This window comes from Haliaeetus albicilla, chromosome 20 (genome assembly GCF_947461875.1).
Source record: "Haliaeetus albicilla chromosome 20, bHalAlb1.1, whole genome shotgun sequence".
Lineage (NCBI taxonomy): Eukaryota > Metazoa > Chordata > Aves > Accipitriformes > Accipitridae > Haliaeetus > Haliaeetus albicilla.
In genome coordinates, this window is record NC_091502.1 from 23,788,091 (window position 1) to 23,806,853 (window position 18,763).

The 18,763-nt window shown below is 41.1% G+C and overlaps 1 protein-coding gene across 7 annotated transcripts in view; it reads left to right on the forward strand.

Annotated features, from left to right (window-relative positions):
- TENM4 (teneurin transmembrane protein 4) overlaps positions 1-18,763 on the forward strand; it is a 600,927-nt gene that overhangs the window by 424,833 nt on the left and 157,331 nt on the right. For all 7 annotated transcript variants that reach the window (XM_069808531.1, XM_069808534.1, XM_069808532.1 and 4 more), the window contains one exon: positions 14,592-14,693. In XM_069808531.1, the coding sequence (XP_069664632.1) occupies positions 14,592-14,693 (102 nt within the window). The remainder of the gene's footprint in view (positions 1-14,591; positions 14,694-18,763) is intronic.

Here is an 18,763-nt window from a genome sequence, read left to right on the forward strand (position 1 = left end):
TGTGGAATCATCATCACTAAAGAGTTAGGTGGTGTCAGAATGTGTGCCTGTTACATGCCACTGCACGTAAACCCGGGGAGAATACAGCAGCGTAATGTCTGTCAGAGCTTATACTTCTGCATAATACAGGCAAGTCAGGTGGAGGGAAAAAAAGATCATTCTGGGAAAGTTTTCAGCTTTTAATAGCTTTTTTATATCCCACTCCTCTGAATTACAATGCAAGACATTATAAAGGAATGGACAATCAAGGTCTCTCCATAATACATTAACCTTTTTGTAAATGACATTGGTGGCACTTTCTGAAATTTCTAATAGAAACACTTCTCTGAAAAGCGCCTTGTGGATTCACCTCTGCCTGATAGTGGTGATTTATTCAGAGCAATCTTGTATAAGTGGAGCAAAATAGTAGGCTGAGGAATCAGCTGGAATCGGCACATCTGAGACAGGTGTTGGCCAAAAATCTGCTCAGTAGAAGCAAGAAACATCTGAGAGCCTGAAAACAGCATCTACAGAGTCAGAGAGAAAGAATCTTCCAGCAGCTGTTACTGCTGAGCTCAGGCAAGCTTGACTGTGCGGGGCCACTGAGAAATTAAAAGGAAAAGCAAAATCAGCTGTCTGTGAGAGGAGAGCATCTCTGTTTACCAGCATGTCACCCAACAGGAAGCACATGTAGAACACCCATGATAGGATGCAAGGTTTTATCTCACTTTTATGTTCTGCAAGAGACAACGCTTAAGTTTAAGAAAAGGACCGTTGTTCCTCCTGACCACTCCACTATCTGTGAAGAAAACTACTGTAAGTACTTTCCTCCATCAAAGTGCAAAGCGAGCTGGCAGTGTTATTTATAAGGGGCTGCCAGCACATACAGCACTTTGCAATACACATCAAAAGGCAAGCTCCCTTCTGCAATAGCCTAAAATATAACCCACCCCCATGCAGTACACGCACAAGAAGGATGCCGACAGAGGAGCACTTCACAGTAGGACTGAGCTAAGAGAGGAGAGAAGAAATTACAGGGCACAGAGGCAAGCATGGGACTGGGAACCCTCCTTGTGTGAGAGGTGACAAGAATGACACTTCCTTAACTCTGAGTGAAATTGCCTTTGTGTTTAGCTTGTTCTTAGCAAAGGGAAAAGGAAGAGCTTGAGTAACTCAGATGTCCGTCCCTTATTTTGCTGCCTGTGCGTAGGCTAACTTAAACTATATCAACTTCCAGTTCAGAGGGGATGCATAAGTGTGATCCAAAGTCTCAAACCCATTCACAGTATTTACACTTGCTTTGCTAATGTCTGGAAAAGTTTAAATTGGTGTCACATAAATATTGAGGAGTCAGGAGACAGCAGACTAACATGGGGTGTGATCTGTTCTGGCTTACGCTTTTTTTTAGCTCCTTAATGCCTGAGTTACTTGACTTAAACCTCCCCCATGTATGATTAGATCTTCAGGACTCTGCATGAGGAAAAGTGGTTTTAATGTCCCAGCTACCCTTTTCTGAACTTCTCCTTACACCATATGCAGCGAAAGAGGCTGAAAGTTTAGTAAGTTCTTTGCTGAATCCTGCAGGACCCTTTTTAACTGTGAGTGAGACTCCAGCTGCTCCATGGAAGTGCTCAGTTACTGCAAGTGTTGTTCTCCCCTATTGCATGAGTATGGTCATCTCAGCCCTTCTTCTGTTTCACAGAGGGACTTCTGAGCAATTCCACCTTGTGGTAACTTTCTACAGGTAATTAATTAGTAGCCTGTTCCTTCCTAGACTTGCAACTCTTTTCTTTCTCTGCACAGAAAAAGAAATATAGTGGCATATGAGAGCCATGGCAGGGAGGAAAATCACAACTTCAGTTTTGATGTTATTGATCTCTCTCCTGCAAAATAACAGCAGAGCTTTGCATGCTCTGCAAATAGTTTTCTGCCTTCAGCTCTGTGTGTCCCATTACAAGCCTTTGCTTGACAGACACTCTATCAGATGGTCAATGCTTTTTCTGATTACACCCTCACTGCCATCACCCCTTTTTTGGCACTTTGTTTCCTGCTTTCAGTTCTAACCTAGCTTCTCTAAGTGTGGTAAGGCTTGTAGGTCTTAGGTAGTATTTAGAAAAGATACAGTCACTCAATTCAGGTAGGAGGCAAAAAGGGCATTTATGAGTCCCTGCCAGGCTGTGATAGGGGTTTTTTCCCTTGTGAGTTTGGTCTTATGAATGACGTTAGGTTGACAGGTCTGCTTGATTGAAAACTTACACTTATCCACAGCATAGGTTTAGGTAATGCTGCAGCGCTGCAGGGTGTCTGCCGCTAAACATCCAGCTGGCCACAGGACTTAAGGTCTTTCAGTGAGAATTGAATTAGTCCATGCAGAAGGATGGCAAGAAAACGGTAGATTGCCATCTCCATCCTAGCCAAATCCTGCCCAGCCTGATAGGTAGGGTATCACCTGGGGAGCCAGAAAAGTAGGGTGAACTCCCTCTGTCTGAGCTTTCTATGCGCCGCAAGAATTCCCCTCTGAAAGCAGGTGTAGTAGTGTGCTTGGTGAGATTTCACTTTTTCATCCATCCTATGTGTAAATCTGTTTGCTTTATAGGGCTTAATAAAAAGCAAACATAGCCTGAGCCTGGATCTGGAAATGGAAGGGGGGCTGTGCAGAGATGAAACTTTTAACATTGTTTTGCGCTCCCTGTGCCTAGAGATTTTTTGTTTGCTATTTTCTGTAAAACAGTGATGATGTTTTTAGATGGACAGTGATACAGCCCTTAAAACTTTAACGCCTGGGAGTCAACAATGCCTTTATCAGTCCCCCCTTAGTCTTTTCACCATTTTCCCCAAAACTGGTGAACAGTCTCATTTCCCAGTGAAGTGAGCCAAGGGGATGAGCATGTCGCAGTGTTGGAGTTTATCTCCCTGTCTGCCTTTTCGGACAACTCCTAACAGATTAAGCATTGCTCCCAGTTCTTAAATGCCCTTCAGCTTCAGTCAGTAATGTTTGTACATGATCCTATGGCACACCATTCCCCAAATGTTACCTGCAGCTTTCTGCCTGCTTCTGCTGGAGCTGCAGCGCTTCCAAGAAACCTGAAGTCAGACCAATTGTTTCAAATCTAGATGTTATTTGTGATGACCTTTTTTCTCTCTGCAAGTGTCTGAAACAATTCTTACATAATAACTCCGCTTCCCAAACCATAATGGCAGGCAAAATTATTATTTCAGGATTTTTCTTTTGAAGACGTAAGGCATCTCTAATAAAGGGGAAATTAGGGACACATCTCAAAGATAATTAAATAATAAGAAGTCTGTAAAGGTCAGATACTTGTCTGTAAAAACTTCCACAGCTGCTCTTTCCATACAGAGTGTATCTCTTCATTGATGCTCTGTGAGTAAAAGCTAGCAGTGGAAAATTACAGTGTGTAAAGCTAGCTTAGCTTTGAAGCAGAGATGGAATAATTTATGTAATGTTACACTTGAGCTTTTTCTTGTGGGTTTTTTTTTATTTATTTATTTTGGCTTCTATACGTACACTCCTCTTTCAATCGATCTTATGATTACAAGTGATAATTTGAGTGGGAATAATGTACAAGCAGACACATATTTTCATTTATATTGTTGTATAAAAGAAATTAAGCCATGTTTGTAAAGATTGCCTGGATGGCAATAAGTATTCATCTCAGTAGAAGTTAGATGTCTGAATGTCTTCAGTGATCCAGATTTTGTCTGGTTTTGATCATGCTTTAAAGTGGTAGAAAAACGAAGGTAGATTTGTCCTTTTGAAAAGCTTTGCCTACATCTGTACTTACATGGGCTGGTAGCCTTGAACTTGCTTGTCAGTGTGCTGTTTGCAGGCAGGCAAGTTCTCTTGATCTGAGAGAGCTTGTACAAAAGGTTTATTGATTGGGGTAATTACTTTAGTTTTAGGGTCAAGAAAAGGTTTATTTAATACTGAAGTTAAAGCCTTTTTCTTTCTTTCTGTTATTTCTGTCCCTTTTTTTTCAGTTCACTTTTTTTCAGAACAGCAGAATTCTGCCTTAATAACACAGCATATAGTGCTATCTGAGGGTTTCTGGAGAAATGTGTAAAACAGTACATATGGTTTTCGTTTTTACACTTTTGTATATAGCTCTTTCCATGCACCCCAGACTGCAGGCTAATGTAAGCACAGCTTGTTTTATTCCTGTGTCGTATTACCGAGCTGCTAGAACAGCTCTGTGCAGACTTTTCTTTCCATGAATGCTCCCCTGCTAAAGCGCAGAAATAAGGTTGTGGGAGTTACTCGTCCACTTTGGCAAACAAAAGGAGAACCCTTTCTGTACTAAACAACAGACTTTTAAAAGACTTAATTTTCCAAAGGCTGCATTAAAATGTATGTACTTGCATGCATTTAATTGACCACAAAAGACAACAGAAGCCAACAACATCGGCACCTCAGGAGTTACCAGACCAATCTCTCCTTTTGCGCGGGGGCCGAGTGGGATGAGAAGGACATAGTCTGTACAGTAACTTCTGGCATATGTTGACTTTTTAAATGATAACACCTGGTCTGTGTATGAGATGTGTGATTGCTTTCTTTATCTAAGTGCTACAACAGTCTCAGAAAAAGAGTTACAGAAATTACGTTGAACTGATTTCTAGAGGGCTTGCTGGAGGCTCTGAGAAGGAACACGATTCGACCAAGTTTGTGCGGTGAGTCTGCTAGAGGCAGAAACGGAGCCGTAAGTTCTGCTTTTTCTCTGGCCCTGATCGAAGACCACTGAGAGCTCAATGCAGTTGCCTGAGCACAGGCACAGCGGCACCTGAGATGTGCCAGGGAACTGAGGCCATCTCTACGGGGGGACAGATCTGACATAAAATCTAGAGGAGACTCAGGGCCTTCTGTAGCAGTGGCTGGAGACCAGGCATCATACTTGAGGGCAAGTCGCCAGCACCAGGCACCTACCTAATTGAACCTCAGACATCAGTCATTCCAGCCAGTACATCCTCATTTATCAGACTGGAGGTATTTGCTAAAGACTTTGTGTAAAACGAAACTAAATCTTTAATGCACCCAAAATTATAACATTGCCAAGGTTTCATGGCATTTGTTTGACCAAATGAGAGCACATCTGACATCCTCTCTGTGTGTGTATGCAAGGATGGTTTGCTTTTTTTCCCCTAGAATACACCAACTTACAACATCATTTAAAATGAAACTCAAGGCCAGCTTTAGCCTTGCCCTGAGCTACAAGAGCAGAAATTGTAATGTACTGAATGTGAAGTAACTTCCCGCTTGCTAGTGCAGCTCCAGAAGTCGAACCCTGAAGGGTGAATAATTGTTGTTTCCTGTATTAGTTTGTAACAATTTATGAGAGTAGGAAGGAACAAAAAAAAATTTCTTTGCAATCCCTTGGGCAAATTAGGGACATGAGAGTTTCATTTACTGGAGTGAAATTCAGGTTTAAAAATATTCCGTCTGCAAAAAAGGAAAACTCGGAAGAAAAGAAATGTTTGCAAGGTGTCTTTCTAGATCTCCACAGCCTTGTCATGTATATGTTACAAGTGTGGGATTAAAGTGTTACTGTGCTTAGAAGCTGCATTGTAGAAGGAAGAAGAAGGCTTCAGCCCAACAGCTACTCTTTGTTTAAAATCATTCACCAATTTTTTTTTTCCCGGCTAACTTCTAACCTGTGATCACATTTCAAGTGATTTAGAACAGAGGGCTTTTTGAGACGGTCAGTGTATGATTCCTTAAGAACTGTATTTCATAGACCCTTTTATGCTTGTAGCATTGCTCACATTCTCAGGGAAGAAAACAGTGTTCCCTGTATATCCCTATGAACAGCAGAAATACATTAGCAGGATTTTCATTCTGGTCCCAGTGAAGTCAAAGGAGATTTTACCATTAACTTAAATGATAGTATACATAGACAGTGCCCAAGTGCTTTTGAAATCCCATTACACCTTATGCTTTCAACCATCTGATAGCTTTAGATTATAAGGCATTCTGCACTGGAAAGATTTCTTCTTAAAAAGCAAGCAGTAAGAGAAAGGAATGAATCAGTGAGATAAAGCTTGCTCTCAAAGGGCAAACCAAATTCAGACCAAATGTGGCATACGCTTCTGAAATGCTCGGGTTTGTTCTCTTCTTTATTTACTCCCCAAACTATTCCTACTTGGTCCCTGTTTCTGTAGAACAGAAGTTCAAAAATAGTGCACAAAAAAGCTGTTTTTGTAGTATTTCCAGCTGGGCCTGGAGTCAAATGTGCCTGAAATAGTGTGAGAAAAACTGACATTACTGTGGTGAGAGCCATTCGAGTACCTGGATGGCTATCTCAAGCCAGGCCTAGAAGCAAAAGTACAGACATCTCAGGGGAAAATGTGCTCACATGATGTACTGTCAAATTTGGCAAACTCAGCAGCTCTTGAAGATTTCAATAGGCAACACAAATTGATCCCGAACGCCAAACCTTTTGTGCTTCACCATCACCTTTTAAAACGATCCACCCTCTAGAGTCACTGCTGGCTGGAGCAGGTATTTGCTGCGAGTACGCTGATGGAGATGTGGGGTACCTGGCATTGCCAATTGCTTTTTTTAAAAGTTCTTACAGAAAAAAAGTGGGGGCAGAATAACATGCAATTGGATACTGTGATTACTGTACTTCACGCTGACTTTCCAGAATCAGGAGTGATTTAAGGAGTTGTTTAAAGGACTGCCTGCCTGTTGCCCTTTTCCTAATTTAGCATCCTTATAGCTGCATGTGAAGGTTAGAGTTCCACTGGGATATGAGAGCAAAACAGGGTTATATGCATGGATCTTTAATTAAAACAGACCTCCCAGCCTTCAGAAAAAGAAAAAAGAAAAAAAAAAAAAATCAAAATCTGGCACAACATCAAGTGGCATTAGCAGTATCAGCATCACACTAGGTGCCCTACAGAAGAGGAAACTGTGAAAGAGCACTCAGAAATAATGACTGAGTTTCCATGATGCTGTCAAGACTTTCACATCCCTGGCTGCCAGGTGTGGATTACTTGAGCTAGAAATGTAAAAGCCTTATAAAACACAAATGAAGCAGAAAAATCGAAATCTCAGCAGGTGAGGATGTACCAGAAGAAGGAATCAGTCCTTTCAAACTTCAGCTGGGGAAGGAAGAGGAGGAGCAAGAGAATACCAGACCCAGCATTTCCACGTTTCCTTTGTTTCCAGGGCATTTTTTTCTCCCTTTCTGTTTTTTTGGCTCATAATGTCAAGTCTGATGTTTTGAGATATCTGAAACCTCTTTTATCCCCTCTCACCTCCATGTCTCCCTTGGCATTGTTATCACAATTACAAGGGCAGGTGACAGTTCTCTAGGCTTAGAATCCAACCTACCCTGCAGTGAAATTCAATAGAGTAGCATCATTTCTTTGAAAAATAAACAAGACTGCAAGCTCTGCAACTGGGAAGTAAATTAAATGTGTTCACAGAGCTTCAGAATCTTCTTTGCCTTTCATGTTATACTGCCTGACTTCCTATTAAAATTATTGCTAACATAGTTGGGGCAGTGACAGGGAGCATTTTTGTGAGAGAGATGTTATTGCAATGAGCTTATAGGTGACAGCTTTATCCTGGACAAGCAGGTCTAGGAGAAAGAATAAGTGGCTTGCTAAGGATGCTCTGCTGCAGCAGCAGAGAATAAGATAAAATAACGTGGTGTCCCTTCACTCTCCCATGGGAAGTAATTCACTGCAGGCTGAGAGGGATGCTGTGCATTCCTCATGGCCCTTTTGCATTGATGTGGCTCACACCAAGGATTTCAAGGTTAGATATGAACCTTGGAATGTACCTACCTGCTGCCCTGCTCCATGTGCGCACCCTCCCTCCCAGCACAGCATCTTCTTTAGCCAGGGGAACATGACTAGGCAGAAGATAAGTCAGTGGGCAGTTAGGAACAATTTCTTTCTCTGTGACAATGAATATATGTGTTTATTTGATACAGTAAACAATCCTCCTCTAAATAGTTGTTTTGCCACTGGTAATTTTTTTACATTTACTTACTTTTTTAAAATTAATGCATCTGTATATACAAGGAGTTGACATTTATAAGGAAGGGGTAGAACCTTTTATTACACCAATCAGTATATCTACTGTATCTCCCTGGGTTGGTAGATTGGAAGATGTGACAATTTGCTGCAGGCTCAGCAGTTTCATATATCTTCTCACCAGCACAGAGCAAAAGATTTTGAGGCCATTTCTTGCATAGAGGTGGAGTAGACTACTAGTTGAAGAGGCCAAACAGTGAGGTTACCTAAAAAACTCTGCTCTTTTCTTTGCATCTCACTTCTAATATTTAATATTCTCATTGGTAAAACAAGTTTAATTTTCTTTGAACCTTCATTCCAGAAAATGAGATTAGCATCGATTCATTAAAGTATAATTATTCTACTGCCATGCTATTCCTACATGTTTTTGACACCAAACACTGCCAGTTCCAGAACAACTCTTTGAGGTTATCAAGTGAAATACTTACATTTGAGTTCATACAACCACACTGCACTGAATGGCATTTAATCAGTTCTTAGAAAGCAGTCCTGGTGCTTATTAACTCCCAGGAAAGCTACTGCCTTCCAGTTGCCAGCTAGATAACTATTTTTTCTTTGCCAGTAGATAGTTGCCTCTAAATGCCTAGGGAATGATGATGCTTGGTGGCAAGTGTAGGCTATAAAATATTTATCTTTAACACACAATTGTGTTACTGCAGCCTCTAATAGGATTTGGTGCCAGGCAAACATCTGCCTTGGCCTCTGGCCCAAAGATATAGAAACAAGCTATTAAGTTGAATGTTGCATAGTAAATAAATAAGGCGGAAATACTGTTAAAGTAGCCATACCACTGACCAACAAACATGGTAAGTATATAAAAAAGAAGTCCATCAAGAGTCTAACAATTTGTCTACCTCCTTAATATGTTGATTGTATTTCATCTGGATAAAGGTAATTCATGTAGGTAACTGTAAGCCAGGCTGACAGATCTTTATAGAGCTCACCACAGCAGAGTTGGCTTTCACAGGGCTTTTTGTCAGCAGCAAAGTGGTCCCCTGAGCAGACCATTAGCCTGGGAGCTTTGTCGCTGTCACGTGAGTCAGTTTATGATATGAAGCAAACAGTGTATTTGTCTATGCCTGAGATTACCAGCCTAAAAAAATGGGAATGGTAGCAATTAGCGATTTCCTATTGAACTCGGTGATATCCTTAAATGAAAGATAGCGTAGTGTGAAGTCTTATTATGGGTATGGGCAGGATCATGCCAGTTTATAGCTTCTCACAGGGTGAGGAGTGATTGCAGTGGGAAAACAAACAAGGAGATAAAGGTTTCAGCCAAGTTTCCCTCAAAATCTAGGAGCTGTGAGGTTACTCATACTGAAAGAAGTCCCGTGAGACAAATGGCAAAAATCCCAGAGTATCCTCAGCAGCTGTAAGTCAACATGGTGCGTGAAGTAAAGCTGGTTTGCTCCAGACCATGACCTGTTTCTTTCTCTGCTTTGATAATTAAAGCTTTTCAGTGGGAAGGACCTTAAAGAGTACTTCAGAAGAATTTTGCTCTTGGAGAAGTCTAGGCTTTCACAGTTAATCAGTGTTTTCCATCTCTCATTTTTAGGAATCTAGAAGCACTGTTGTACATCCTCCTTTTCCTGAGTGAGGTAGGCTGGACTAGGGTAGGGAATACCTGCTATGGCAGACAAGGCATTTCTGTACCATTCTCCAAAATGAGACAGTGTGGATCTGAAGACTGTGTGTCTCATTATGTCATTTACTCCTTCTCTCAGAGGAGATCTGGATGTTTACAATATTTATTCAGGAAATGACTTGGTTTTTCAGTTGCTAATTAGATTTTGAAGCTGGCAGGACAATTACTTCCATACGCAAGCTTCCGCAGTCCCCATTAGAAGCCACACCGCCTCAAGTTTTGCAGGTCTGTCCCCAGCGTGAGTCGTTTGCTTTCAGGAGGTTTGCTCTTGCTGATGTTGGTTGTTGAAAGGTGGCATGGGAGCTGCATTTTCAATGTTCTCTTTGGACATGATAGCAAAACCATATGAAAGCATCATGCATCATCCATTGGCTGACCCTCATTAATAATCTTTGCCCTTACCAGCTGGTGTCAATCAGATCACTTCAGAGATTTGGAAGCCAAGAGAAAGCTGTGGGAGTCAGACTGAAAACAGAGAACATATATCTCTTTCTAAAAAAGAATTGTCCATAGTCTCACAGGGAACTTTAACAATTAAAACAAAACAAAACATTGTTGTGATTCTCTAAAGCAGTTCCCATGGCACTGTTCATAAAACACCATATGGAATTCTGTATATATATTGGAAAATATCCTTATAATTACATGAACAGCTTACAGAATAAGCTGTAGAATGGAGACTAGAACCTAGCTGTAACTGCAGTGACCTGTTTTTATTTATTGATTGACAGTTTGTCACCTCTGTAGCTATGTTGACTGTGGACACGCTTAAAAGACATACAGTTGGTTTGTGCCACTAATTTAGGGGCTCCCTGAATGTTAAAGAGTTTGTTCTCTTTTATCATCTAAGCCCCATTAGATAATAATTTGGCTAAGTCTTAGCTTCAGCAAACTTGTCCTTTTGGTTCTTCATTCTTTCTAGGGTTTCCCCATCATGACTCCCTAATTTCTTATGCCAAGTCACCCACCTCCTCCTGTTTAGTTTGAAATTTAGGTATTAGAGCAGTGTGCATGGATGTGTGTACATGTGTTATATGTACATTTCAGAAGGGCCAGAAAATCGACTCAGCTGTCCAACTGGCACAGTGTGTAACCACTGAAATGAAATTTGGTCCTGGGATGAAGACAGGCTTTTATGGGAAGTCTTGAGTGAGTATGACTTGCTAATGCCTTCCATCTTCAAAGTAAAAAGAAGTTCCAGTTTGTGATAGTACCTAAGAAGATAAATAGGGCCATGCTCAATATTGCACAGACAACTCTCAGACTTGTTGCTCACAAGCCTAAGTCGCAAGCCTTGTTTGTTCTTGTTAGCTCTAGAGTTCATCAGAAAAAAAGCAGGTTCATTTAACACTTCCTTTATGGAAATACTATTTGAGCTGTTTGGGAGCAGCTTTGAGACAAAGATGTACCGCATGACTCTTCATCACTTTTCAGAGGTCATTCTCAGAACTTTTGGGAGTGTGCAGAGACCTTAATTGCCCTGAGTCTCACGAGGCAAGTTTATGTCCTTAACTGCTAAAAAATGGTAAGTGGCACCTGCCACTGGGAGGGAAGAGTTTCTTTTCACTTCATCTCATCTTTATCAGGCAGGTTATTCCAGGGCAAAGTGAACTACTGTAAAATGAGAGCACATTAGAAATGTTACTTTCGGCTATATTAGAAAAACAAGGAGCATCAGAGAAAACAATGAAGTAGGATGAGGGGATTTTTAAGGGCCTACTCTATTATTAAGAGTATAGGGTATTCAGGCCACAATTAAGAGTTACAGAGGTGCTTCAGTGAAGAAGGTGAAAAGGGTTTTATTCACCTGTTTTTTTATTCCTTTTGTGTTGGCCACAATATGGTATGATGCAGTTGGGGCACGCTTGCAAAGGAGAGTCTGGAAAGTCAAGGACTGAAGAGATAGTGATATATGAAGTGATATGTGTGCATATCACTGCATTTTTGCAAAGTAAAATGCCAGATCGGTAGACGAACCACAAAATATACATGAATATTTTTTGACATGCATTAGTGTTGGTCACTGTGGATGGGAGCTGACCAATTATAGGTGTCTTTCTTTGATGACAATATCTACATCTGAACTAGTCAGAGGAGGAAAGGAAGCACTACTGGAGTAAAGTTCATTAAATGGATTCACCCTAAGATTCAGGAAAGTTTGGTTACCTAAACACAGGTATGCTGCATTTCTGTGGTCACTCTGAACTTCTAGATCCCATTATACATAGTCAGTATAGTGGACGAGAGTCATTTTGTTTAACCTATGGTAGACATCTGATTGGTGTACAGAGTATTGCCTGTCTTGTCCTAGGCATCTCAAGTACATCAGCTGAAACACACTATAAATGCAAAATATTATTTCCAGTAACAAAGATTACCCTTTAGCTGATGGGGAGCATTGTTAAACTTTGGAACAGCTGCCATGCCTGTTGCTACGTTGCTGTTTAGATGTTGCTTTGATTTGTTGTTATTTTGCATAAATATTATTTATTATATTACATAAACATACCAAGAAATTTGTATGGATATTTTACTCCTTTCAAGGACTCAATTTAGTCCTTTAAAGCAAAAGCTTGGAAAAAGCTTTTAAAAAAAGTTTTTAATATACCATAGGTGTTGTCATAACACTGGGAGTCTGTCCTGCATCAAGCACTGACATAGGTATTCCCCTTGACTTCAAAGGCCATGCATATGTAACCTCTACGCAGTGTTGCTACAGCTTGCAGACCCCAACCCAGAATGACAGTGTGATGGTGAGGTTTCAGGAGATGTCTAAGTACTGTGCTGATGCTGAATAGCGTGGCCCTACTCCTGCTCCCAGTTTTGGGGCAGTAGAAAACAGTTCACTGGTTTTTTTTTCTCTGTTGCATTAATATTTTTGCCACCTTTTGAGCTTAACCAACTCATTGAAGGGTCTGACAAGTGCCAGAACCAGCACAAGAAGAGGGAGCTTAGACTTGTACCTCGAATGAGAGGATTAGAGGAGAAGGACTGATCCTTTCAGCAACAGGAGCTGTTAAATCTCCTTGCCCGTCTCATTATTTTGTTTCACAGTACTCACACACTGTATGTTCTTCATATGTGTAAGTATGTGTATGTGTATAAATAAATAACATTTTTTTCTAGATTTCAGCATGTATTTCTTGAAGACAAGAAGGATATAAACATTGTAAAAAAAGCATAGAGAAAAAATGCATAAAGCAAATTTATTTTCATTTTCAGCAGTGAAATTAAACCATCATAAAGTTCTGAAGATCATATACATATGGTCTAATATTAACTTTTCATTTACAGGATAGATTTGTGCTTATACCTGCTATTGAGTGAGAGTTAGTATACCTAAATATCAATATAAATGCACAAGGCCTGAGTTGCTATTTCTTTATTCTAGGAAGCATGGCTGCTATTTGATTGGAATAAAGATGGCAGCTCAAGCCCCAAGTGTTGACAGCATGCTGTGATTGTATTTCCATCCACTGTAAAGTGAATATCTGCTTAACTATAGAGCTTAAGTGTTAGGAAACTTGTACTTTCCTTGTACCTTCCTTGCTGCATGGAGCTATCTGATTAAAAGATGTCTGATGCCAAGACTTAAAACATAAATGCTCGAAACTGGTTTTATTATTTAAAACTGCTGTTGCCCTTTATGAATGATTAAATTATATCACGTCCTTTAAAGTGTCCTTCAGAAACCTCTGTTGTTTGGAGAACACTCATCCAGAAACAGGCTTCCTTTCATTTGTGATTAGAAGCTAATCTGCACATCTCTGCTGCAGCTGTTTCTCTTCACTTGCACCGACAGGAACTTTACAAATATCTTTGCTACCACAAGGCCTCGTGAACTACGCCAATGAAAGCGCAGTCATTATTCATATGGCTGAGATTTCCACCCCACTCCAAGATAGATGTACCACTGCTGCCCCTCCTGTATAACTGAATTCAGTTTTAATCTGATAAGCACCTCCCTCAGAGAAATGTGAAATAATAGTGTGGAATGAACCACTCTATTCCATCATCTTTCTAAGCCCCACTCACATTTACTCAGTCTTCACTAACAGTTTAGTAAAAAAAAATAATTATTATTTTCATTGTCTTTTTGATATGTAATGTTTACCAGCTTGTGTTCTTTTATGGAAGATAATTTTTAGCCCCAATATTCTGAACTGTCCTCAAAATAAAAGTCCTAGATAACATTTTGCTTACCTGTTAACTTTCCTTGAAAGATGAATAGCCAGTGTTTTTGCCAAAGTCAGGGAATTTAAGATGATAACTAGAAACAGAAGCAAGCGTGGAATAGTCCCATCCCTGTTCCACCGAGATACAATATTAGCCCCAGCACTCTGGGCTGTTTGTATAATATTGCAGAACAAACCAGAAGGCATTCGGTTAGAAATAATCCTTCAACAGGCAGACAGGATGAACCGAGGGTCTGTGTTCAGTAACTTCATCGGGGAACATTTCTATCATAGCTCAGCTCTGTTTGGCACAAATAAATGCCCCAAGTTCACTTACCTGCGTCAACAAAATTGGACCAAAAGTGCGTGTTCTGCCATGGGAATGGTGTGTATTGCTTCTCTCCAATAAATTCAAAGAGGGAAAATGGTTGGAAAAATAAGCAGGAAGAAAAGACATTTAGAAGTTTTCAGGTACTGAGTGAGGACAAAGCCTAGTGAGTGCTGAGCAGCTGTGATTTAATCATAGGATTTACAGTCGCTCTGTGCTAATGGATGGTTGAACCATCCATTGCTGTAAATGGATGAGCACTGTTTAGTGGAGCTCACACTAATGCTTTCAGCCCCAAGTGCAGCCATTGCTTTGAAGATTCAACTGTCCTGCCATCCAGAGCCCTCCCAAATTCAGAGGTATTTTCTTGCCTAAAGAAGTATTTGAATTCTCTTTTGTTTTCCAGAATCAGTGGATAATTGTCCCAGTAATTGCTATGGGAATGGAGACTGCGTGTCTGGGACTTGCCATTGCTTCCTTGGCTTTCTGGGCCCTGACTGTGGCAGAGGTAGGAATTTATACTTGATTAACTCTTCCCCTCTCCCCTTCGATTAACAATTTTCTCGTGGAAATTATATTCATGCCTGTGCCTTTTGCAAAGTACACCTCACCCAGCTTGGGGGTGCTGCAGTAGAATGGAAACAGGTTGGATCTGTGGATTTGTGTGCCACTAGTCATGATTGCTGTGACCTTAGCAACAGCACAATCCCCTAGCTGCATATGGACAGGCAAAATGTCACTTTGGGAATTTTCTCTCTGGAAGCGACTTTAGAAAATGTGACTTACAAATGTGGCATTATTGTTTGTTTAGCAGAGCACTGTATCATTGTGTGGCGTGACTCTATAATGATACTTTCTTTTAAGACACTGATTATACAAAACTTAAGTACCTTTTTCATTGCTACAGGCCTTGCAATTCTGCCTGAGCTCTGAATGATCACTGACAGCCTGGCTGTGGGGAGTGGGGCAGGGTTAGAGTAAGGCTAATAGTGGAGTAATGGCAGGAAGAACTGGATACTCTGGCCAAAAGTGAAAACATTGGGACGACTGGGAAGGAGGTTTACCCCAGAAAACAGTATAATACATTTTTCTGCTCAAGTGATAAGTATTTCTAATAAATGGTTTTGGAAGGGTTTTCATTTGACCTGAAATTTTTAGGTTATTTAAACATTTGAAAAACAAACTGAAGTACTTTTAGTAAGAACACATTTCAGACCGAGAAATCAAAACGTTGCATGTGGGAAATGCCAGAATGCCGTGCATCAACCTTTTCAAGGCCTTTTTTGGCTCAAATGGTCCAACAAACTCAGTGCAGATTTATAAATTTGGGGAGGGAGGTAGTGTAAAAAGTTAGTGCCCACACAGGGAGCTTTGCTAAGGCAAGAGCACAGGCCTTCACTCCAGCCCATTGCTTCTTTGGAAAGCAGGCTGGCTCCTTCCCAAGAGAGCGAGCTAAACTCTGTCCAACCCCTTGTCCTCTCCCCCTCCAGCTGAGCTTGGGTCACATCACTGCAGCCCAGCCAAGAGATAGAGATAAGGAGGGCCGCACACCCCGCAGGCTGGGAGCTCTCTGCCGAGGCAGTGTGGTCCAGGCTAAAACCCCAGAGGTGTTTCAGAGTTCACAGCCCAGTAAGATGGATGTGGCAATCTGCATCCCTGAGAGCTTTTATGTCAAACTTCTTGCTGACTCAGGTTACACTTGGTTTGCATTTCCTTACACTCGGTTTGCATTTCCAAGCTCCTTTTCAAATCTGCAGAGCTGGAGACAAAAGGAGGGGGTTTTTTCCATCTCCCACAGTATATTCCTACTTACACCTCCTAACTTTAGGTAGGGGCAGAAGTTCAGGGTTTGTTCACCCCAAGGCTCCCTGTAGAGTCAGTGGAGAAGGAGAAGCTCCTTCACTGTGAGTCAGAATATTTAAACTTTTGTTCTGAATCCACTTTCAGAGGAGCTTACCTCCCTTCATGGGTTATATACCTAGCTTTCTCAGGCCCTTCAGCTGAGCCACGTGAGTATCTCCCATTTCACTGGAGTGCTTACGCTGGCTGATATGAACACCTTTTATTCAGCTCTATCTTTTGGTTCAGAATCATCTGGGTTCGGATCACAGATTACTCTCTGCCTTCGGGAAGACACATTCATACCCAGAGTGTCAAAATTATATTTGTGTATGCGTTTCCACCCAGTGGGCTTGTTAAATGGATCATCTTACTGTCAGCGTGAGATACAAGGGCCCCAGTGCTGCCTTCCTGTTGGTTTTCAGGGGAATCTAAGATGCTGCTTTTGACCTACAAATCCCTCAGAGGGCAGCAACTGTGGCATGTGTAAGGCTGCTACAGTATCTGTCTGCAGCCGAATATGGGTCCCTGTACTGAGCGGTAATCCTTAAATAAGCACGTTTCTGCCCACGTGAAGATTTCTAGGTCATAGATTTCCTGGATGTTCCTTTGTTTCAATTCAGCCTTGGAATTCACCATCCAAATGAGTGGGAAACTGTGGAGCAGAAAGCCCTTCTGTTTTTAATAATGGCTGATTATTAATGTATTATTAACCAATTATTTTAAACCAAGTAAATGAGAACAAATCACCAGAGGTGTATTTGCTTCACCTTTTGAAGGCCTACTTGAACATGGGAGATGGTGTTTTAAAGTTCTGTATAAAGTAAACAAATGAATGATCTTACTCTCTGATGCTAAACTTTACAAGAAAAGTGGTATGCATTTGGGTTGTTGCTAGCATAACCACACTAGAGAATTACTATAATTTTGGCGTCTTAGATATTGTTTGCTGGAAACTGAATGATCAAACAGTAATTATATATCTTTATATATGGAAAAGAGTTGCACAACTAGCAGTGGAAAAAATCCAGAAACCTCTTTTGTCTTTATTCATTACGGTATGCTACAAAGGAGGTCTTGTTCTTGCCATTGCCTTGACATTTGCAGCAGCACTTTTCGGGGTTATGCTGAAGGTGTTCTCCATAGAGGGCTCTGTAGAGTACCAGTCTTATTGCAGATGGCCGGTAATTTATCTGATCTTGTATTGAGTGATCAGCTGTCTTGTCAGAAAACATGTAAGTCTTTCTCAGCAAGCTCTCACTGGTTAAAGGCAATTATTCTCCCTTCTTGTTGAAAAGAGCTGCAGACTATCCTCTTCCATTGCCTTGAAAGAACAGGCTCAATTACTGAGCATCTGCAATTTGAGACGGGGGGGGGCGGAAAATTCCATCAGCCTAGCTGAAAAGTGAAATTACAGAGTGAGTTTGCCGTGAACCATGTAGACAACACAGTGTATCTTAAACAATTTATGTCTTGTATTGTATAGGTAGATATCTCCTTGCAAATGCTGCACTTGAAATGCACCACTGCAATGTGCTTCCTTTAAAGTGAACAGAGGGCTCCTTAGTAATAACAGTTGCCAAATTCCTTTCTTTTCTAAACCTCTTTTATCTTGGTCAGGCAAATATAGTTCACTGCATATCAAACTGGCTTAACAGTCAGAGCTGGCAACCCTTTGTATTTTCTTGAGGTTGCTGTAATTCTGTAACACTCAAACCGACTTGATTATAAGGACACATGGAAACAACACAGGATGCGCATTGTGCGATTACTATCTGAAAAGATGGGAAGAGAAGGAGAGGAGTGTGTTCCCTGAACGATGTTAATACCTCTTCCCGCATGTAATCAGTCAGGAACAAAGCAAAAGAGGTACATTGTATTCATCACATGCCTAACGCAGCTGAATTAAGCAGCAGACTGGAATATTCCTTCCACATTTGTCCTGCATAAAAATGTTCATAAACTGCCTTTCTGAGGGGCAGATGAGAAGCCCAGCTGCTCTCACCTAAGGATGATGTGCAACAGTGAACAAGAGAAGTCTGTCTTAAATATGTGTCCTTGCAGCTGAGTTTCAGCAAAATGAAATGGAAGAGAACAGGGCTTAAGCAAGAAGAAGTTTCAAGGGATAGCGAACAGGGGAAGGCTATTGTTTCTGAGGGACAGAAATCAGCAGCTTCCTTGGAAAAATCAGAACAGAGGACAAAAGGAGCATAAGGTGGCAGGTGTGGAGAATGGAAAAGGGAGAAGACATCATCAGCGAGGAGCTGAAGGAAGCTTAGAGAGCAGCGATTACCAAAGTTTTGGTCATGGAGGCTGGGGTCTGGTCCTTGACGCCCTGTCCTTCCCTGGGGAGCCTGCTCTGTATCCTTCAGTTCATCCCATCCCCCTCTGCCTGACATTTTCCAAATTTAGCTCATAAAATGCTTAATCCTGGGATCCATCATGCCACAGCTTGAGCTTGTCATCTTCCTCTTGTCCCCTTTATCACAGGGCAGAAATCCTGTATCTGGTTGGCCTTGAGAATTAGCCGACTTTGCTGGAAACAAGGACAATTAAAAAATCTTTTATAAACTGATACAAAGAAAAGAGGATAGATTTGGAGAACTTTTATTACAGGGAGCTTGGGAAGACTAGAGGCCAGTTTGTGTCTGATGATGAATGGAGTCCGGCAGAGGTGATAACCAAAAAAGGGGGCGGGAGATTCAGTTGATGGTATGACATGAGCTAAATCAGGGAAAT